The 22,756-nt window shown below is 38.9% G+C and overlaps 1 protein-coding gene across 2 annotated transcripts; it reads left to right on the forward strand.

The window, feature by feature from the left end:
- The first annotated feature begins 11,221 nt into the window (after positions 1 to 11,221).
- Positions 11,222 to 20,493, forward strand: caprin1a (cell cycle associated protein 1a). Of its 2 annotated transcripts, XM_034680076.1 has the most exons (17): positions 11,222 to 11,415; positions 13,891 to 14,025; positions 14,389 to 14,451; positions 14,546 to 14,632; positions 15,059 to 15,300; positions 15,393 to 15,475; positions 15,575 to 15,730; positions 15,820 to 15,872; positions 15,981 to 16,064; positions 16,155 to 16,316; positions 16,528 to 16,636; positions 16,779 to 16,840; positions 17,159 to 17,290; positions 17,573 to 17,723; positions 19,290 to 19,478; positions 19,623 to 19,729; positions 19,881 to 20,493. In XM_034680076.1, exons 2-17 carry the CDS (start codon positions 13,891 to 13,893, stop codon positions 19,965 to 19,967), a joined length of 1,902 nt encoding a protein of 633 aa, XP_034535967.1. In that variant the 5' UTR covers positions 11,222 to 11,415; the 3' UTR covers positions 19,968 to 20,493. The 2 variants fall into 2 exon arrangements, with proteins under 2 accessions (XP_034535967.1, XP_034535968.1); XM_034680077.1 differs by lacking the exon at positions 17,159 to 17,290.
- Positions 20,494 to 22,756: the final 2,263 nt, after the last annotated feature.

A 22,756-nucleotide genomic window follows, 5' to 3' on the forward strand; every position in this document is an offset into this window, starting at 1 on the left:
TGTTCACCCTATCATAGTTCCTCTGCTACAACATCCTGCTTACTTATTACACAGCTACTTTTGAAAAAAAACTAATAATTTTACACAAAATTGATTTTATTAGTTAAAAATGATTCTATTTCTTCCATTGAAACAGTCTAATCGCTCATAGTTTTAGCTGCAAACATATTTACAGTGAACTCTGTTGCCTTCTTTCTTAAAATGACCTGACTTAGCTGATATCACTCAGATGAAGGTCACATTTGCTCTGATGGTGACATCTTCATTTCCATTTATCAGTCCTTAAAGCTCCTTCTGCTTGCATCATTTTCGGTGCTCCTTGTTGACAAAGCGATATCTGTTATACAGTATATTTACTGATTTTGTCGTGTGTAAGTGTAAGAAGTGTTTTCTGCAAGAGGCAGCCTCTGGTTTTGAAAAATGAAGCCAGTGCAGAAGTTATAAAAACTGCAGTTCCCCAAGTGTCCACTTGAGGCTGGCTACAGAAGCACCAGAGACCACATAAACACCTATTCAAAATAGCACATCTTTACAGCAAAGTAAACATGTTTACAGCCTAGTGCAAAATACGTCTATGGTCTGAATTTTACTTTCCGCACACACTTTACAGGGGATACATTCTTTGTTACTTAGTCTGGAAGCTATTGAGGTTACGAATTTCCCATGGAAAATGTAAAAAAGGCTATTTCTTCAACTTTCGTTAATTGTCCGCGGTTTAAACCAAAACACCGGCGATCTCTGCCACGACCTTTTGAGTTAAAAACTATTTCAGAGCCTTGTTGAAACGTCTTTGCCACTCACGTTTATCTCCTCTCACAATCTAAAACAGCGCGAACTGAGTCTCCTTCATCCTAACAGGCTAACTGTTGTGTTGCTCATAATGATACCTGCCTGTCCGTCTGCTTCTATGGTGTCATCTGTAATGAATGGCATTCGTCTTTGTTTGACTGCCCTCTACTGGTCTCCATAAGTCACTGGCCTGATTTGCACAATCTACCCAGGACTTCAGCCCGCGGTCGAAACGCAGACAACAATGGGGGCACAGGAACCTTTTAGTTCAGGGTAAAGTAGTTCTGGGGGCTATAAGACCCCAGAACTGTTGGTCGAAATGCACCTTTAGCTGAGGTTATGCTAGCTAGCTAGCGGTGGAATGCTAGCTTTGTGTAAAGATTGCCAATAGGTGATCAAATATGTTGTTCGATGTTGAAATACTATACAGCCTTTCTATATTTTCATTATAGATTTTATTTTGGTAGCTTATAATCAGTGACATAATATTTGCTTTCAAATACCTTTAATTGATATAACATGAAGCCTGGAATAGTAAAGCTTTTGAACCTCTCAGCCATTGCATCATGCATTAAATGAGGAATGATTCTAAGGAAATGGTTAAATGATTCAGTGTCATCAAAGGCCTCAGTTTGTGCACGGTGGTGTCATTGAAGTCTCCTCATTAGCATGGAGATGCACACGAAGGATTAGCAACAGCTTGACATAAGTCACAGAAAGACATGCCAAACAGATGTCAAGTTTGACCAAGATACATACTGCTGGCAGCAGATGTGGAGGCTACTGCAGCACTATGCTGCTAACAGTCTTGATGGTGACAGTGTTGACAGATTAGCAAACCAGAAATTAGCAGCTTCCCATTAGCTCTTTACAGAGGAGAAAAAAATGTGTTCTGCAGAAGGCAGAAGTATTTACTTAAGTTAAAAACAGCCATTACATCACCCTGTAGAGTTTGTTTATTAATTTAAGCTGTCATACTTGCAGGGGCTTGGTTCAACCTACAACACCCATTTTCCAATGCCTATTTTAGCTCCTTCCTGATGAAATGGTGTGTGTCTGTTTTGTGGCTTCATTAGTCAAAAAAAAGTCACAGCCCAAAAATTTGACCAAACAACGTCACACCCCAGACTGAGAACAATTTTAGAGTTTCATTTATTCACCCAGTGAAAATAAGCTTGAAGATGTTTTTCTAAATTCAAAGCGTCAATTTTTAACTCCACAGTTGAAGCACTCACACATGTTGGTACATAATCACTGCAGTATTTGCGTCAGAGGCGGTGTTTAGGATCGGGGCACCCTTTTGTAAGTCCTGCCCTGTTATCAGGTTTGAATCTATATGCTCTCGGTATTTTAACCCCAGATTTAATAAACCAAAGTAATTAAATGGTTGAGGATGGGAAAGCAGCCAAGTTCAATTTTCTATGGCTTGTTTTTCTCTACCTGATGAAACATAAGGCTGCTTCACAATGAATGCACAGTCACACCACCACCAATACCACTTGATCTGCAGCTTTAACTGCATAATGAACCGCTGGCCTCAGATGTCAGTCACATACTGCTTCCATCTCTCTATCTCTCTTTTTTTTCTCTGTTTCTCTGATTATATATCTTTACCCAAAATCCACACAGAGCATCTACAAGAGTTTTAAAAGTTACAAAACTCTGTTTTTTAATTGTTTACTTTTATCCATAAAATGAAGACAAACCAAAAATATATGATATATTTTATTGAGAAACTATTGAATAAAAGATGCCATCCTGTTTATACTGTTTGTGTTTAGAATAACAAAAGCTTTACCACATAGATTATCATCTTCATATTGTAAACTTTATATGTATTTATAAAAAAAGTGTAAAAGTCTGTAATTTTACTGACCATTTCAAAATTTCATAGGTATTTAAAAGCTTGTGGGATAAACTGGGGCAATAAATGTGTATCTATTTATTTTTTTACTTGTATAAAAATTAAGTTAATTTAAAACAAAAAAGAAATATATGTGTATATTTTCATTTTTTTTAATTACTATCGCATCACGACAAACAATACAGAAGTTTTTGTAGACATAGGTTTTCTCTATCCAGTCAATTCTTGAGGCCTTGGACTCAAAATTCTGCTGTAAATGTTTAAACATTTAAATAACATTCAGTGATTGAATAATTTGGTTGTTGGAGTTTGAAACGTTTCTAAAAGATAAAGCATAAAGCAGTCTATGGAAAGGGAAACGCTCATTTACAAAATCACACATGACAAATACACGCAAACAGCAAAACTACGCCTGAAGTCGGTAAATCATGATCTTCTGTAACATGCACATACGTATTTAACCCAAAAAGAGACCTGCTGTGGAACTCTGGAGGACCAAACTGGGTCACTGTGGTGTACTTCTGCATCTGGTCTTCTTAAATTGATGTCCCTCTTTGCGTGCCAGCCTCTCTGTGATGTGTTTGTGGCGGAGTTTAAAGGTGCAGGTTGCTCTAAATAATTCCCCTTACTCTGACAGTTGCCTGGTGCATAATGTCAAAGGCCTTCGTTTTCCCTAAAAGCTCTTCAGGCTCAATCCAGACTCTGACCCCAGATCATCCACAGAGCACCTGCCACGTCAGCCCCTTCATCACGGTCACAACGCCCACTCCCCTCACCAGCTCCAGACGTGACAGACACAGAGCTGGACAGCATTGTACATAACACTGGAACAGTGCTACGACAGCAGGGGATGGGTGGGTACGACCAACACACAGCTCCATGTTATTCCTGTCATTTGAAATAGCAATCAGAGTTGATTTAATTAAGCCAGTCTGTATAATTGAGCTCTTCAGGGAGAGGCTGACAGGGTCCAGATACTCTCCATTTCTGTGTAAGCCTCTCACCAGAAGCACAGGGAATTCTTGGATACACAGGAGTCATGACAGACACTTTTGTCAAGGATGTAAACCAGACATCCACCGCATGTGTGTTCTGATGTTGTTTGAATGCTTATAGGAAACAATCCTGCATATATGAGAACTCTGTTAAAACTCATTTAAAAACAGTCATGCTTTTGCCATTGTCCAGGTCGGCACTTGTTTGTTTAAGCTTGGACTTGGCACATGATGAATGTGTATTGTATTTCTCATGAAAGCGCTCTGTATCCAGATCATTCTCTCCTGCTCTATCTCCTGCTCTATCTGACCTTTTTTTTATGCAGACAACAGATTTAAATTATCTCTTTAAAGCTCTCACTTTTACTGACCTTAAACTTATCATATATTCTGGAATAGTAACAACCTGCCTGAATTTCTACTGTTACAACATAAATTGTTTTTAATCTTCTCAAATATTAAAGCAGGTCAGACGTTTTTGTGGCCGTTCACAGTTGGTGGTTGATAACATCTTCACGGTCAGGCTACATCCAAGTATGTTTCCAGTTTGACTTGCTTGGATGAGGCATGCCGTATTATTATCTCCACATCGCTTTTTGTTTTGGTTTTTCGGCGGGGTTAGATTTCAGTCGAGGTAACAGTGGAAGTCCAAAAGTCTCTCATTACCTTGAAGCACACACACAGACCCACAGTGGAGGTTATTTGGCACCAAGTTTGGGTTTAGATTTTCATCCAAATTGATTTGAATCTAAACGCAGAGTAAACATGACACATTTCATCTGCTTTACAGCAAAACGGATCAAATTTTAACAGAAACCACAGAACATTTCAAAGCGGAGTACTCATCTCCTGTCAGCCCCACTGAGGATCTACTAAAACGTAACATTCACATTTTGTTTTTGAGTATTTCAACTGATTTCTCCTGTAAATGATAAATAACACTCAAATTTCATCTTTAATTGACCTTATTTGGAATTTAGTTAAACTTTTACCAGCTTATTTAACATCTGGCCCTCATTTAGTGTTTGTTGTTTGAAAAGTTTTGCTGAGAAGTTGCTCAGTTTGATTTAATGTTTCATTTTTTTTTAACATGAGCATGCTTGGTTTCAAGAATTTATCTTTAAATTGAAGAAATGCATCTATATATGACACACACAATTACATTTTAAACTGTTATATTTCAGTAAAGGAATATTTTAGCCACAGAAAATGAATAAAAAATGTAAATAAAACATCTTCAATCGTATTTTTCTTCATCTTTCCTGCATGAAGTGTCAAAGGTTTGGACACTTTCTCCTGATCACTTGACTCATCTGGAGAGTCGTCTCTCCTTGACTGACAGATCTGAATCCAAATCTAGTTTCAGAGGTGAACAAAAGTCTATGAACCTCTGTTGGTGTCTCATCCCTGAGCTGGCTTCTTAGGAGTTCCCATGATGCCCTCTGGGCCAGGCTCTGTAGGACAGAGCAGCCAGGTCTGCTCTGGTTTCACGCTGTCAGATAAGATCAGTTTGTGTGTTGGATTCCTGTCACTGAGCAGACCAGGTTTAGACCCAGTGCTGAGGTTTGGGATTCAGGAGCCAACACTAGTCACGCAACGCAGAAGAGGAAGTCAGAGGTCAGAGTTTACCTTTCCTCTGCTTTCTTATTGCTTTTTGTACGTCACATTAAAATCTGTCCGTTTGACAGAACGACAAAATGTGTGTTTTAGTAGATTAGCATGAAAGAAACAAGAACAGGTTGTGGGTCAGAAACCAGTCAACTTTCATTAAGAGTAAGAAATCATGAGTTTGAGGCCTCAGACTTTTATAGCGTTGACTTTGATTGACATGCAGGATGCAAATAGAATAAAAAATGACAATGTAAATGTCATGCACACACTCCTTTTACCAACATGTGAGCAGTGTGTTCAGTATGTAAATACAGCAGCTGACAAAAGACTGCTTTGCATTGAAAAATACGTCGTAAAGCTGTTTCCTTTTTCTCTCACAGACTCTGACATTAATAAAGGAAATATTTCAACATGCATCCACAGTCATTAGAATTTTCATACATCTGAGGGTTTTTAGTGTTGGAGAATATGGTGAATAATTCTACTGAAAATCAAAAGTATTCATCTAAAATTGATCTAATCCATGCTTAAGATAAATTCATAGCACTACCATTTACAATAAGTAATCTGTTCTTGAACTATGTGATATGCAAACCAGATGTTACGAACTGAACTCGACTTTGTCACTTTTTCAGCAGCTGTCGCACATTTCAAACCATCATGTCTTTAATGGATTGGCTAAATTCAGAGACTTCTGTGTGGCTTTGCCGTGCAGATTAAAAACTCGTGATGAAAGAAAACCTAAACATGCAAACAAGTGGAAACTGGGAACACTTGCAGCTTGGAGGACAAACCAGAAACTTGAAACTTAAAAGTTGTTGACCGATGTTTTGTTTTTTTGAATAATGTTACCAGCTTTTACTTTGTAATAAAATGCAGTCGTTTTTAGGCCACACTTCAGCGGGGAAAAAATATACAGTACACACAACCAGAGCTTCAGTATACTTCAAAATGTAATGCAGGTTTTTTATATGTATTTATGACCGTATTAAGAAATCAATTTACCGTTGCCTGAGGAAATCTGGCTGGCTGTGAACTATATACAACTGTCATATTAAACATGTACAACTTAATATAAATCATAGTTAATATCATTAAGCAAAATGTAGCAGTCATATGAGTAAGCCCATTACTTTTTTATATATAACATCTGTGTGTTGCTTGGAGTTCAAAAAGTAGTGTGAGATACACACGGTTGATATTGTTAAAGAGGCAAACAGAGGCTCTCACTTGTTACACAGTGTTTTGTATAAGGTAAGAGATGCAGTCAAAGAGATGTGTTCATGTTATTCTTCAGGCTGCATACCAAGATATATTTTTGTGACTAAAGCAAAGAGTATATCTGTAATACTGAGAGGACATCCAGCATCTCAACATATGGATGTACGTGTATCAGGATGGATGTCTGTGGTCATTACCTGCAGGATACTCTACTCCTCTGCAGCTGCTGTGACACTTCATTAAAACTTTCAAATCCACACAAAAAAAATAGATCAAGTCTTGCAACAACTGTGCTCCAACCTTCAAAAATAAATGTGATCATGGACATGTGGGATTTTCAAAGGCGTCAATGGTTTGGTCTTGTTAATGCACAACAGTGAGAAAATGGTGCCTTTGGTTTTAAAATGCAAAGAACCGAAGAAACTTATCATTGTTTGTCCCGAAGGGCTTCATTGTAAACAAATCCACCCTTGAAGCACTCTCCAAAATCAAACCTCAACTGCATAAATCACAAATTGCAAGTTGGTGAATAAAATTCCCCGGCTGTAATAATGATAATGATGGTTGTTAAGTGGAGATGCTTGTTATCTGTCTGTTACACATGTGGGCCATGAATTATTAATGTTGGCCAACTAACTGAGGAGAGGCTGTGTGAGTGGAAAAAGCCCCTCACCCTGCCCCCCAAAACAAGTCTGAAAACACCCAAGAGCCTTGTTTCACCTCTGCAGTAACTCATCATAAAATAGAATATGCTTCGAGGATAACGGCGTACGCAGTTGGTATGAAAAAAGGTTGTGAGAAAAGGTCATGAATGAAAACATAAAAAGTGAAAATATTGAATAAGAGGGAAGACACAGAGAAAGGGAAAGTCAGAGGGGTTGCAGATGAATTCCTGTGCTTGCCTGAGTTACACTTCAAGTGGTCTGGGGCCAAAGTTTTTGTGGGGCTCTTGTGGTTTTTCAGCCAATAAATCCTCTGCACATATTTAATCCAGTCAGATGGGCTGCAGGAGAGGAGCACTGACGGATGTACGGCCATTAGTCAGCTGGCCACATCAGACAGAGAGGCTGGATTTCCATACACCCCCACCTCGCTACTTTTAGACATCCCAGGACACCCAGCACCAGCACAGGGTGTAAAGTTTGATAGAGTTTAATAACAAAGTAAAAATACATTTATTTTAAAACTAGAAAAAAAAACATAAATAAATTAATAACAGAGTGATAAGTGGGTGCAGTATTTCTTTATTTATAGTTATTGCGCGCAGTTCTTAATTTGTAACTGATAACTTCCCAGTGTAAAGACCTGTTTTGATTCACATCAGAATGGTAGTGAGCACTAAATCAGCAGTGTACTTGATGGTGTTTTCTGTCCAAGTGTCCAACCTCACACACTGTCTAGGATTGTATTCCAGAATATCAGAAACTACCCCTGCTCCTGACTTTGGCCTCTTTCAGTTAATGCATTTCACACAGTAGGTGAACTCCTCTCTTACAGCTGCTCACAATCCCTTGGTGGCTGGTTTGTTCTTTCAACTGTACCCACAGCAAACTACAGAAAAAGACCAAGGGAAACATATTAAAAATGTCAACACCACCGCCATGAACACACATCAGAGCTGCAGCACTATCTGACACAGAAGCAACAAAGTTTGGCTTGGAGTTGATTTTGCAGTGTACGTCATCCCTCTGGTCTATAAGACACTAGCACCATCTTCTGGTGATTCCTTGTAATTCCTGAGTATACTTTTTTTATCAGTCTGATAATTGTACTGCTCGAGAAGAGATCATAACTGACTTGACAGTCAGCTGTATAAAAAAACAACTTAAAACCAATGTCTTTTCATTTTTCATATTTATCATATACTTAAATATTACATAATGTCATATATATTATGTGCTCTGACTTTTCTGGGGATTAGGAACAGGGCATGAGCGATTATATTAATGCTGAATAGTGACTACACTAAATCATACATTTAAGACTACAGAAGATAATTCCATCCTATGTTCTAAATATTGAAGTAATTACAATAAATAGGTATTTTTTATTGTTGAAAGCAACCATTATTTTTTCATCAAAAATACAGTTGTACCTGAAAACATTTTCGTATTGGGAAGTTCAATATGAACATTATTTTTATACTAAATTGACTAATACTTCACAATAAAAATACTGAAGGTTAACTGTTAACATTTATTTATTCTGTGGATCTGAGAGAAGCTTAAGATGTTTAGACTTTTAAACGTCAATTTAAGACCCACCTATTTAGTCTGGCTTTTATGGCGGCTTTTTTTATAACTCCTTTTAATTTATCATGTTATATTTATTTCAATATTATATTTATTTATTTATTTATTTTAACTCTTCATTTTGTATTGTTTTATTACCGTGGAATTTTGTACTGCTATTTTAATGATTTTTATTTATCTTAGACTCATATCTTTACCTTTTTATTGTCTTAACTAGTTGTGTTTTTTATCTATTATTTACTTATTTCTTAACTATTACCCTTTGTTGTTTATTTATATATGTATATATATATATATATATATATTCTTCCTGCAGTGGTCAGATTTTATAATCTATAACAATAACCTCACCAAAACGTAGTGCAGCATCCCCCTGTCTGTTTTGTGAATATTTGTAAATGTACTTATTTAGTTGTGTATATACATTTGTAAGATGTGCTTATTTTACTTCTTTAATTTTAATTGCCAATAACTTTTAATAATTGCTATTTTATAAGTTCTTGTTTACTTTATGCTGTTTTGCACTGTCTACTTTGCTGCTGTAACACTTTAAATTTCCCCATTGTGGGACAAATAAAGAAATATCTTATCTTATCTTATTTTATTGCAATTGGTGTCTACTTGGTCTCTACCTCTATATCCATTTCTGCTTTATGTTTGGTCATGATATATTAGATTTTTTTATTATTATTATTATACATTATTGTTTCAATCATTTTAAAGCACTTTGAATTGCACCTGATTCGTATGAAAGGTGCTATATAAATAAAGTTTGATTGATCTCTATGATATTCTTTTATATTCTGTTAATTGTCACCTCATATAAGACAATAAGACAAAATACTTTTAGCCAACAAGAGATCAAATGGGGAAAAATTAAGTGCATCGACATTAAGAAATGTGAAGAATGTTTTCATTTTAGTATACATGTCATGAGTTGATGTTTGGTTCGGTTTTTCAGTATGTTACATGCCTTGGTTTCTCCTGTGTTTATTCGTTATCAGTTATCCTTTGTGTCCCTCGTGTGTTTAGTGATCCACATAGGCGTTTCTAGCCCATTTTTGGGGGTGCTGAAGCAACCTTAAATTTAATCCCAGCCCCCCTAAAATGTGAGATTTTTTTTTATGTTATATTATTATTTATTTATATTATAATATTTTAAGCAGCTCCACCACCACCAAGATCAGGAAGAACCAGGTAAGAAAGCAAACAGAGAATAGTGGCACGCAAAACTTATCAAATAATATCAGAATCAGAATCAGAATCAGCTTTATTGGCCAGGTATGCTTGAACACACAAGGAGAATTTGACTTTTGTAAACTGCTCTCTATGTACAAGGCATAAGAATAAGACATAAAAATAAAAAATAACAACACTAACATCAGCTATAAATAAAAAAGAACAACAAATAGGCATGACTAATATGTACAGACTAAAATAATATGATAAAAGTGCAGTGGTGAGTTGCAGAGGTAGCTTTTACATTAAAAAAATAGTAGTTCAATAATAAAATAAATAGAAATATGGAATTCTGCTTGGAGAATTGTTGCATTGTATATCTACATGTATATTTACAGAGAGTATTGATCCAACAGGTATGACACTGTTATGGTTTAGTGTTCATCAGAGTGACAGCCTGGGGGAAGAAACTGTTCTTATGGCGGGTTGTTTTGGCGCACAGTGATCTGTAGCGCCTGCCGGAGGGGAAGAGTTTGAAGAATTTGTGTCCAGGGTGTGAGGGGTCAGGGGTGATGCTACCTGCCCGTTTCCTGGCATATAATACAGACAAGAAGAAAAAAGGCGAAGAAAAAAATTGAAAATGCCAATTTCTGTGAATGTGTTTTACAAGCTATGCATTGCATTTCAAATGAAAGTCCAAACAATAACTCCAATGTCACCTTTTTGTATTTTTGGTACTCACTATAGGGGGCTGATTTACTCCAGAAACATACATACTGTTTATGTATATGTTGAGGAGCTGCTATATCAAAATGAGTTGTCTTTCCCCAGAAATTAGGGCTACCATATATTTCTTTTATGATTCCAATCCCTTTCTCTTTTGCTGTGGCTCAGCATTTAAATAACCTTTATCAGATTTGATGGTTTAGTCACAGACTTCCCAATGGTGATCCATGTCTCTTTTTGTTCTTTCTTGTGTTTCTTAGTCTTGTCTTGTGTTCTCTGATTTGTAGTTCTGAATCCCCTGTGTTTCCAGGTTAGTTACTTTCTGCCCTTGTGATTCCCCTCATTAGTTTCACCTGTGTCCTGTGCTCCACACCTGTGTTAATTACTCTGTGTATTTAGTTCCTCCGTTTCTTCTGTCTCTTGTGAGATCATTGTATGTCTACCCTCCTGCGTGTTCCTCTAGTTTCTCCAGTGAATTATGTTATGAATAAGTTTTGGTTATTAAAAAATATTTTTATTTTGTACCTGCATCTTGGGTCCTCCTCATTTCTCCTCAAACGTGACAATACAGTTATTTTAGTCAGGCACTCTCTAGGGCACTGAAGGGGTCCTTGTAGCCGCTACCGTTAGCTCAGCGGCAGCTAGTGAGCCATTGGCTGGAGAGAGCCTGAGCATCCTTCTAGAAACAAACGGCTGAAAATAAAAGACACAGGCGGCTCTTATACAGCTTAAAATAAATACAAGCACGGAAATCTCTTTGAAGACAAAGAGTATAAAGGTATGTGTCATCAACAGCAAATACTTACTCATCTTTGTGTTTTAAAAATCGACATCTTTACTCGAGGTGACTGAACAGAACTGCGTCCCGAGGAGGTCTTTGTTTTTCCTTTACGTTATAACCGTTAAAGAAAGACGTTTATTACACATTAAACTTAAAACAACACTTTATATGTGTTGTGTTTTAAGTAACATCCGGTTGTATTAGCCGCATAATGTTAGCTAACACGCTAGCTCCTCAGCTAACAATAGGACAAGGAGATTAGGAGCAGTGTTGTTCACGTTGGTTAAACTGATTTGATGTAGAAAGATTTATTTTACCTCCAGGCAGTGAAAAGAGAACCCACGACCCGAGCTGAAGAGATGTGTTCACGGTGAAACCATCATTACACGAGAAACCGTTACTTGGTTATTGCTAGCATCTGTTATTAAGCTTAGCTGGATGACTCCAAGTCAGCTAAGGTTTTTAACTTTGACTACAAAGGCCGACATTTTCACTTGTGTTTACTTCCTCTGGTGGAATCACAATTTAGTCCATAAACGGTGTGGTGTCCATGTATGTAATCACAGGAATGTATTCGTGTTTTAATTTAATGCATATGGAGTCGCTTTTCCTCGCTGCAGAGGTTTAACCCTCCTGTTGTTAATTTCTCTGGAACAGCAATAATGGTCCTGGGTCAATTTGACCTGGGGGATACTCAATTATCCAAAAGTGTCAGAACCCCAAAAAACCCCAATACACATTTATTTAAATCTAATATTTAACTCCATTATTACCATTGAAATTAAGATTTAGTCCATTGGGTGTTCTTTAATCCTCAGATCATGGTTCATTGAGGATAACTCACTCATTTTTCATTAAAATTAATGTTAAAACTTTTTTTAATGTACATTGGAAAGCCCTAAATATAAATACAATAGTTTTACATGACATACATTTTGGTTTATTTTATTTTACATTTTGAATAAATTATTATATATTAAATATTTTTATAAAGTGATGTTGATAAATGAACACGACTCCTCTTCTGTCACATGCTGCCCAGATTTTTATGCTGCATTTAGCTGGTTTGGAAGGCATATATAGCCTAAAATAGACTTTAAAAATGGCCAATTTGACCTGCAACATAACAGAAGGGTTAAAGATGGCTTCATCTGCACCATCACGTTGGTACCATCTCTCCTAGTTCAGACTGTGTGGTGGTTTTTGGTCAAGCTTTAATCCTCCTGTTGAGGCATTGAAACGAATCAAGGATATCTGTACCATTCCCAAAGGGCTAATTTGTTTTACCGCCATCATCAGTACCATATAACCATCTCTCATAAATATACAGAAATAATAAAAAATACATATAATAATAATAATAATACATTTTATGTATAAAAGGGCTTTAAAGGTTTCTTAGACACTTAACAAAAAAAATACAATTTAAAAAAAATAAAAAAATATACAATCGATAAGCAAAGGATAGCAAAGCAAAAAAACTAAAACAAGAACAAACAACAACAAAAAATCAATCAATAATGGGTTAAAAGCCTTTGTAAATAGGTGGATTTTGAGTCCGGATTTGGAGTTGGTGAGTGAGGGAGAGAGTCTGAGGAGTTGGGGGAGAGAGTTCCAGAGGGTGGGGGCAGCGACAGAGAAGGCCCTGTCCCCCCAGGATTGGTGCTTGGGTTTGGTGAGAGGGGTGAGGAGGTTGGCGTTGGTGGAGCGGAGGTTGCGGGTGGGATTGTATGGCTGCAGAAGGTCGGTGAGGTAGGAGTGAGCTAGATTATAGAGAGCTTTGTAGGTGATGAGGAGGAACTTGTACTGTATTCTGGAGGGGATGGGAAGCCAATGGAGGTTCTGGAGGACTGGGGTGATGTGGTCTCTGGAGCAGGTGTGAGTGAGGAGGTGACGTGCAGCTGAGTTTTTTTATATATTGTAATTTGTTGAGGAGGGTGTTGGCATTTGGCATAAGTAAACACACAAGATTGTTTAAAGGGCAATGACGATACAGAAATATATGAAATATTGAGCTTCTGAAAAGGCTCATGACTGTCAGGACAAAGGAGTTAATCTAGGATCTGAAATAGAGAAAAACTACATTTATTTTAGAGTTAAAATGAAGCTTATGTTATACATGCACATGAACTCACGTGCCAGAAGAAATTTCTTCATGCCACAGTCATAATCTCATTGTTTCCTTGTTTGATATCATACTAATTCATGTACACTTCCTTTATGTGTGTAGAATAACTCAAATGAGACCACTTTCATCACCCATTCAAAGTCCCCTAACCTGCCTCTCTACTTGTGATAACATCACTTTATTTTTTCTTCATTATAACTCTACTTTTTACCAAACATGAAATAAAAAAAAAAAAACACAGTCTCTACTTGTGCATAAAAGTTTATTTCCCTGTTTTTTGTTTTGTTTTGTTGAAAAAAAAATGTTGAATCCATTAATTCATATTATCTCATTTATTTCCACAGATGCCTTCAGTGACGGTTGGAAGCAGTGCTGTCCAGTCCACCATTCCAGACCTGGGAAATGGAAGTCAATGTGAGACGATGAAGCAGGTTCTTGGTGTGATTGACAAGAAGGTTCGCAACATGGAAAAGAAGAAGGTATTTTGAGTTCAAGAAAGAGTATTACATTGCATCTTAATAACACTTCCTAGCACTGATTTGGAAGAAACAATAAAAAACATCTACATTGACAAATCTTGAAGGGTAAAGTAGGAGATGTATGACATTTACTTTTTTTTGAAGTAGGTGTTGGTTTACATGAACTCTAACAAAAATAATGTCTATAAACTGATAGATCTGTGTTGATTATACTCACCTTTGCATGTAAAACCACAGCTATACTTATATCTCCTTCTTTGTGAGAGTGACCAATTGTTTCATGAGGGGAAGTGATACTTTTTTAAAGTCAGGTGTTTTGTTGTTTATCCGAACTAAACTGATGTTTCACTTTATTATTTTCAGTCTAAACTGGATGACTACCAGGATAAGAAGGATAAGGGAGAGAGCCTGAACCAGGATCAGTTGGTAAGATCAGATAATGTTGTTTTGTGTACCGATTTTTTTCTGTATCCAGTTTAATGATCATAATCTTAATTGTCTTTTCATTTTCTGCATGTAGGAAGCTTTGACGAAGTACCAAGAGATAACCTACAACCTGGAGTTTGCTCGAGACTTGCAGAAGAGCTTCCTTGCACTGGGCCAAGAGGTGAGTCCTTATCTACTGTCCATGTTGCTGATTTGTTGTCATACTTTATTTTGAAAGCTTTAATCCGTATGATGTAGCCCTTCATTCCATTCCATTTGTTGCCTTCAGCATTAGGAAACTTTGTCTATTTAAAATAAATTCCTTATCAAAATATTGCCTGCACATATAAAGATTTAATTACTACTACCTATTGTAACTTGTTCCCTATCCTTGGATCAAGACTAGATGATACATATCATGACACCAAAACATGACAAGAATGAATAAATACAGAAACGCTTGAATGATAGGAGTTCATACAGAAAACAGGAGACTGATCAGCAAAATTTTCACATCATGCTTATGGACGATTTCATGAGATCAGTGATGTACATTGAAGGGCTATGTTAACTTGAAGAACCTTTCTGACTGTGTTTCTACGTTCAGGTTCAAAAGGTGGTGAAGAAGTCTGCCAGGAGGGAACAGCTCCAGCGGGAGGAGTCGGAGCAACAACGACTGAAGACGGTATTGGAGCTCCAGTTTTTGCTGGACCAGTTGGGAGATGACAGTGTCAGGCAGGACCTCAAACGGCCGGATGCCACTGGGTCCCCGTTACTCACTGATGCTGACCTCACATCGCTTGATGATTTCTACAAACTGGTGGGACCTGACAGGAACTACGACGTCAGGTTGGTATCAAGGCGCCTTTCATTCACACTGCCCCGAATATTCAAATGTGCAAAAGTTCTCTGCAGAGATTTACTCTATGATAAATCTGCAGGTTGACTGGCCAGTATGAAGAGGCTTCACTGCACTTGTGGGAACTGCTAGAGGGCAGAGACAAGGCTGTCGCAGGGACCACATGTATGTATTTGTCACTCACCACACAAACATAACATAAATTCATATATATAATCAAACCATGCGTGCTTTATGTGACTCATCATGTCATCTGTGTTTCAGACAAGTCACTGAAGGACACTCTGGACAAAGTACTGCTGAGTGGTTACTTTGACCGAGCACAGAATCATCAGAACGGGACATGCGAGGAGGAAGAAGAGCGCGAGGAGCAGACTGTGGTTGCTGAGTCTAAGTCTGTGATGCAGCCATCAGAACCTGGTGATTACCAACACTTTAGCTGATACATTTGTATTAGTATAGTAATTATCTGATCAAGAACAGTCCTTAAATTTGCTTCTCTTCTGCAGAGGGAACAGCCTCTGAAAAGTTCACAGAGCCAGTTGAAGTGGAAACCACAGAGGTGAGTGTTCAGAGCCCTTTATATATGATTAGAAAGAAACCACAAGGTTTAAGCTTAATTCTCTGTTTTAATTGTATCACATTTTCAAAATGCTCTCTTCTCTTTCAGTTCATAAACAGACAGTTCATTCCAGAAACTCCGTACAGCAGTACAAACAACGACCAAGTGGAGGAGTGGACAGCAGAGGCTCAGGTATGCTGCAGAAATGTCCTGAATTTGCATATTTTCCATCCTTTAGCTCGTCTTTCATGTGCTTGTCAAATGCGTCTCTGTGTTGAATAGATGGTGAATTCCCTCCAGCACCAGGCACCTGTCCATGTGGCTGCAGAACCACCTGATACTGTGGACCATGTGTCTCCAACTCCTGTCAGTGACCCTTTGGTTAGAAAGCAGGTTGTGCAGGACCTCATGGCTCAGATGCAAGGGACGTACAACTTCATGCAGGTAAAAAAAACAACAACAACAACTGCTGAGTTGGACACTGTTTGACAAATTGAACATAACAGGAAAAACACACTCCAGTAAGAGCTCTCAATTGAAATTGGATCAGGGTCTGGCTCTGAGATGAAACCATATTTTACTGACTCAGCAATCCTACTGCCCATTAGCTCATTGAAAACGTAGTGATACATTTACTCTCACTTTGTTCTTCCAGGACTCCGTGTTGGAGTTTGACGGTCAGGCTCTGGACCCCGCCATTGTGTCTGCCCAGCCAATGAAGCCTGGGCAGACTGTGGACTTGCAGCAATTGGTCTGCCCCCCATGTGAGCGCCACTGAATTTACCGTCACTCTGAATAGACTCTATCAAAGAATCTGGCAGCTATACTGTGATGAGGATGTATTATCATACAAGTTGGTATTTGTTTTTTTTAAAGTGTTTCTGTATTTCTATTTTCTTCAAACAGCCCTCTCAGAGTCCAGACTTGCTCAAACAAGTGCGGTATCTGGACCACAGGAATCCTCACAAGTAAGTCGACAGGAAGAACTTGAGAAATTGCTTGTTTGGACTTGGTTGTTTGGATTTCTCTGAGATAATGGTGCATCAAATAAAAGCAAGAGTAGCACTGTTTTGTCCTTTTACAATGTGGCCTTTATTTTTAAAGTAGATGTAGATGTAAAAGCTCGCTGACAACTCAAACTGCGAGATGTAATTCATTGTGACACAACGCTACAAGTCGAGATGAAAGATCAGAGATCCAGTGTTTCCTGCTCACCTCTCTTCAACCCTTGTTTCTCTTCTGTCTGAATTCCTTCCTCCCTCCCTCCCTTCCTCCCTACTCCCTAGGCTTCGATGTCTCTCTCATCTGAGCCATCCCCAGCCCCATGTCCCCTGTCCTCTGCCTTCCCACCTGTTTCCAAACCCTCCCATACTGGAGGCATCAATGTCAACGCAGCACCCTTCCAGTCAGTGCAAGCGGTATGCTAACTACCTGAGTGATAACAAAAGCTAAAACGGAGAGTGTTTCTGGACTTTTTATACAAGCTGTTGAAAACTTTCTATATCTGTTTGATGAGTCAGCTTAAACACGTATGTAAGGGCAACTAACACAGCAGCTTATTATTGGTGCACCATCTAAAAAGGAAGTGACATCATGGTCCCTCATTTCCCAACCCTACCGTACACCACGCTCCACAGGATTAATGGTTGTTGTTGATTTGGTACAGACAGAAACGCTGAAACCTTTCTTTCCCTCTTTAGGTATTTAACATGAACGCACCTGTACCTCCAGCCACCGATGGAGCAGCAGATCCGCCCAGCCAGTTTCCTAGTGGCTATGGACCCGGCTTCAGCAGCCAGTCAGAGAGCACTGTAGAGCAGACAGATATCCCACAGGAGACACTACAGTCAGGTGAGGGGGAAGTTGTGACTTGTTGCACGTCTTTAGAGGAAACAGTTTACAGGGCATCACTTTTGTATTTATCTAGCAATTAGGGATGTCAACAATGAATCAAGTATTGATTAATTGATTGTTAAGAACGTACTTGAACACATTTTCTTGTTTAGATTTTCTATCATGTAGAACAAACATCATGTGGTCTCATATTTCGTTCAGATATCAGGGAGGTGTTTTAAGTTTAAAGCATGTTTCGATGTGAATCAGCTGACTGAAGGTGTTGCGCACAGTGGAGACGCTCAGCTGGGGGCTGCAGCTGAGTGACAGGTCTCCATGAGCGCTTTTTTCCTCCGCCGCCAGACTGATAATGACTCGGGTACGCTCTTGGCTGACACCTGACCACGTTCATATGCTTATTTTTCTCAGTAAGAACGGGTAGACGGAAAACTGGACACTCTGAGTCTAAAATATGTTTCTGTTCAGTCCCCTTGATGAAGTCTGAAGGCTGATTTATACTTCTGCGTTGAATCAACGGCATACCCTACGCCGGGGGTCCGCGTAGCTCCCGTACCTATGCCGAGGCCTGCGCACGTAGCTGACGTGCACCTCCTCCAAAATGTAACTCCCCATAGAGCCGACGCGGACCTCAAGCCCTGTGGAAAAGTAAACATAGATCGTAGCGGGACCGGAAGCAGGCGGCCGGCTATCAGAGAGGCCGCACTGCCCTCAAGCGTTTCGGCGGAGAATTGCTGCGCAACACAGACACACCGACGCACAAGTATGTGGGGCTCATGTCCGTGTCAGCCCCTGCTGCGTAGGGGAGACGCAGAAGTATAAATCAGCCTTGAGCCTTCACTTTATGACTGTGTGTCCGTGGAGATTATGAGCCTGCTCCTCACGTTGATATTCAGCGTGTTTAACATTTTGAACACCAATACGATCAGTAGCTATTCACTACCGTCAGTTATATACATTGTGTCATGAAGGAAAATTTGATTATGGGGAAAAAAAAGCATTTGGCATTGTTTTTGACATGGAAAACTTTTACGTTTTTTAAAAATGATTAATCGATAATTGATCATTAACATTTCCAAAGATCGATCATGGAAAATACTTTAAATTTACACCCCTACTGACAATATAACCCTTCAAGAATAATCAGAAAATGTGTTGTTTATCATTCTAAGGAGCTTCATTTCAAGCATGGAAACTGCAGATGAAAAATAGCTTTTCAGCCAACTTGTTTTTAAATCTATATCTCTGTATGATGTTTATCGATGCCGTTGTCACTTTACTTCAAAAACACACCCAAGGAAATCTGTACAAAACCCCAGAAACCCAAGAGGTTTACTTTATCTTGTAAACAACAATAGTAATATGTTAGAATGATATAAAATAACCTGTGTGGACAGTTAAATAGTGTGTGTTTATATTTCAAGGAGCCTCTCAGCATCTCATGAGTCAGTGAACTGTAGCTGTTCTTGTTTAATCACCTATAAAGTCAGACTGCCTAAATGACCGTTAGTCTTTGGACCTTTTATCCATCAAGACCTCTTTCTTCTTTGCTCCTCTTGTTTGTAGTTGTTGGTGGATTCCAGCCCCAGGACCAGGTCTTGTCCTCAGCAGCAGGACATGAAGATTCCCCCCCAGGCGCAGGGTTCGGTCAGTCAGGACAGTCCTTTTACAACAGCAGGGCCGTGCCCAGGGGAGGACCCAGGAACGCCCGCGGCATGATGAACGGATACAGGGGCTCCTCCAATGGATTCAGAGGTAATCCATCTGTGTGTCACAGAGAAAAGAAACATCCGTGGCCTCATGATTCAGTGTAATGACACAATCCATGATCACATTACTATTCTGTTCTAGTTGACATTGAGTTGTGTCACTGATGTTTCTCATGTACTTCATCCTCAGGGGGGTATGAAGGTTATCGCCCTCCTTTTTCAAACGCTCCCAGCAGTGGTTATGGTCAAACCCAGTTCAACACGTCTCGAGACTATTCCAATAACACCTACCAACGGGTGAGTGATCTGTTACTCATTGTCTCCAATACAGTTAAAGTGTAATACTCTGTGTGTAATCTTTAACTTTTCGTATTCCTAACATGGCTGGATATTGTAAATTCTTGTCATTATATCAAATACAACATTTCTTTTGTTCTTATTATTCAAGGAGGGATATCAGCAGAACTACAAGCGGGGAGCTGCCCAAGGACCTCGAGGTTTGCCTCGAGGAAACGCCCAAGCGATGCGATCTTAAAAGGATCGACCGGACCGCCAAGTCACGCCACGTTTGACATTCAGGATATTTGAATGTGTTCTCCCCAGCTCACTTTTCTAACAACGTTTGGTTTCTCATCGGTAATGTTATTTTTTTAACTCCTGGCCTACTTATCAGAGTCAGCCTGCTTCGGTCTGTCTAGATCCTCTAATTGTTTTAACACAAAAATGCTGAACTTCACCACATGTAGGATTATCAGCAACTCTGTGTGATATAAAACAACATATAGATATTCCTGTAAACTTGAAAGATTTCATTAATTTATTTTTTGTACAAAATAAATGCAAAAAATACCCTGCCACTGTCGATCTGATCCCATGAGAATGATTTCTTTTACCCTGTGCTGTCAGCCACTTTTTCTCTTTTCATAAAGGCATTAAATGTTCTTTGATTTTATTTTATTTTTTACCCCGTCACTTCTTTGGCCATCACCTCTTTGTACGCTGATGTTATTGGTTCAGACTGTTTCAATAAAGTTGTGTTCTATTACCTCCGTTTAATGACACTACTCTCCTGCTTTGATGTGTTTTTAGGATTTAGGATTTTAGTTCCTTTTAATATCGGACTGGTTGCTTTAGTTTAGGCCTCTTAGTTCAGTGAGGCTGCCTCTTATTGGACCCTTCAATCAATGACAGATATGCTAAATGGTAAATGGACTTGTACTTATATAGCTATTTTCTAGTCTGTCTGACTACTCAAAGCGCTTTTACACACTACTCATCACCATCATCCATTCACACCTCATTCACTCACTGATGGTAGCAGCTGCTATTTAGTGAGGGACCATCAGTATTAGTTAATCTCACTTGTACACATTCACACACTGCTGAACAACAGTGGGAGCAATTTGGGGTTCAGTGTCTTGCTGCTGGAACTAGGATTGAACCGCCAACATTTTGATTGAAAGAAGACCGACTCTACCCGCTGAGCCACAGCCGCCCCACCAGATGTAACTTGTCTTACGTCACCGTTAAGTATATGTAGAAGGGGCACTGGTGGCCTAGCGGTCTAAGCGCCCCATGTACAGAGGCTACAGTCCTCATCGCAAGGGTCGCTGGTTCGATTCCCGGCCGGTCGACGATCTCATGCATGTCTTCCCCCTCTCTCTACTCCCCACATTTCCTGTCTCTCTTCAGCTGTCCTATAAAATAAAGGCAAAAAGGTCCAAAAATATAACTTTAAAGTATATGTAGAAATGCAATGAGGTAATTAAGACACTGATTTGTATACAAATTTACAGAATCAGAAATGACTTTGATACCATCCACAAATGCAAAAGATGCATTTTAAGATGAAACACAAGTAATACACTTCCAAGCAAAAGGAAAAATGTAGGTGAAACCACCTTTTTAGGTACAGTTTGAATCCATCACTTTAAAGATAATTGATTAAATAAGGCGCTCATTCACTGTTTAATAGCTGTCTAGATTAACCATGCCTATTGTTGCTTTTCATGGTGTAAGGCAGGGGTTCCTAAAGTGTGGGTCAGGACCTCCTGGGGGTCAGAAGATGTCTCCTGGGATGTTTTTTTCTTTCAAAGCAATCTTATTTTACCAATTGTTGTAAAAAAAAAAACCTTGAGAAAAAGAGTTACATTTGAAATATAACCTTGCAAAATATGTTTTTTTCCTCCATTTTCTGCCTTTCGTTGTTAAAGGATGACTCCTAATGTTTAAATTAAGTTAGGTTAAAGGTTAATTTGCAAAAGCATTAGTAGCAGCAGGTAATTCAGCCACATGAGGACGTAGGTAGGCTAATTTCTGCAGACCAGCTAAATGAAGTATAAAACATTTACTCTTTTTGAGGGACAGTAGGGGTCTCAGGCTGAAACATTTGGGAATCCCTGGTCTAAGGCAGCCCTGTGATAGGTTGGCGACCTGTCCAGGGTGTACCCTGCCTTCCGCCCGAAGCCAGCTGGGATCCAGCCCCCCGTTACCCCTAACGGGATAAGCGGTCAAGATGATGGATGGATGGATGGATGGTCTAAGTCAGGGGTTCCCAAAGTGGGGGTTGCGAGACACTAAAATTGGGTCATGAGAAGTCCAGATTTTTTTTTTAAGTAATCTAAAATTGCATATTTTATTTACCTATTGTTTTAAATATATTGACAAAAGCAGCAGTAGCAGCAGGTGAATGCATAACAGCACAGGAAACAACCACATTTACATGTAGGTAGACTAACTTTCTGCAGACCAGCTAAACGTAGTATTAAGTAACATTTAATCACATGCAGGGATAATGGGGGTCGTGAGTCTTTGGCACCTATATTTGGGGGGTCGTGGCCTGAAAAGTTTGGGAACCCATGGTCTAAGGCAGGGGTTCCCAAAGTGTGGGTCGGGACCCCCTCAGGGGTCGCAAGACACCAATGGGGGGGTCGCGAGATGTCTTCCAGATTTTTTGATTTTTTTTACAGTAATCTAAATGTGCTTATTTTACCCATTATTGTAAATATATAGACAACAAATGTAGTTACATTTGAAATAAAACCCTGCAAATAAGTACATTTCATTAGTTTCCTGCCTTTCTTTGTTGCCAGATGACTCCTTAAGTTAGGGTTAGGATTAGCTAATAGTTAATTATGTAGGTAAACTCATTTTGAAGTTGAAGTAAATGAAGTATGAAGCAACATTTAACCACTTCGAGGGACAGTAGGGGTCACAAGTCTTTGGGACCTATTTTTTGGGGGTCGCAGGCTGAAAAGTTTGGGAACCCCTGGTCTAAGGGACTGGTATGCTTTGTCATCCATTCAAGGATCAAATCTGTAACAC

The sequence above is a fragment of the Notolabrus celidotus genome, chromosome 3 (assembly GCF_009762535.1).
Source record: "Notolabrus celidotus isolate fNotCel1 chromosome 3, fNotCel1.pri, whole genome shotgun sequence".
In the NCBI taxonomy this organism is placed as follows: Eukaryota; Metazoa; Chordata; class Actinopteri; order Labriformes; family Labridae; genus Notolabrus; species Notolabrus celidotus.

Excerpts from the sequence above, each read along its gene's own strand:
- caprin1a (XM_034680076.1), top strand. The coding sequence starts at position 13,891 with ATGCCTTCAGTGACGGTTGGAAGCAGTGCTGTCCAGTCCACCATTCCA. Across the intron at positions 14,633-15,058 it reads TCCTTGCACTGGGCCAAGAG|GTTCAAAAGGTGGTGAAGAA; the intron begins GTGAGTCCTTAT and ends TTCTACGTTCAG. Across the intron at positions 16,317-16,527 it reads GGACGTACAACTTCATGCAG|GACTCCGTGTTGGAGTTTGA; the intron begins GTAAAAAAAACA and ends TTGTTCTTCCAG.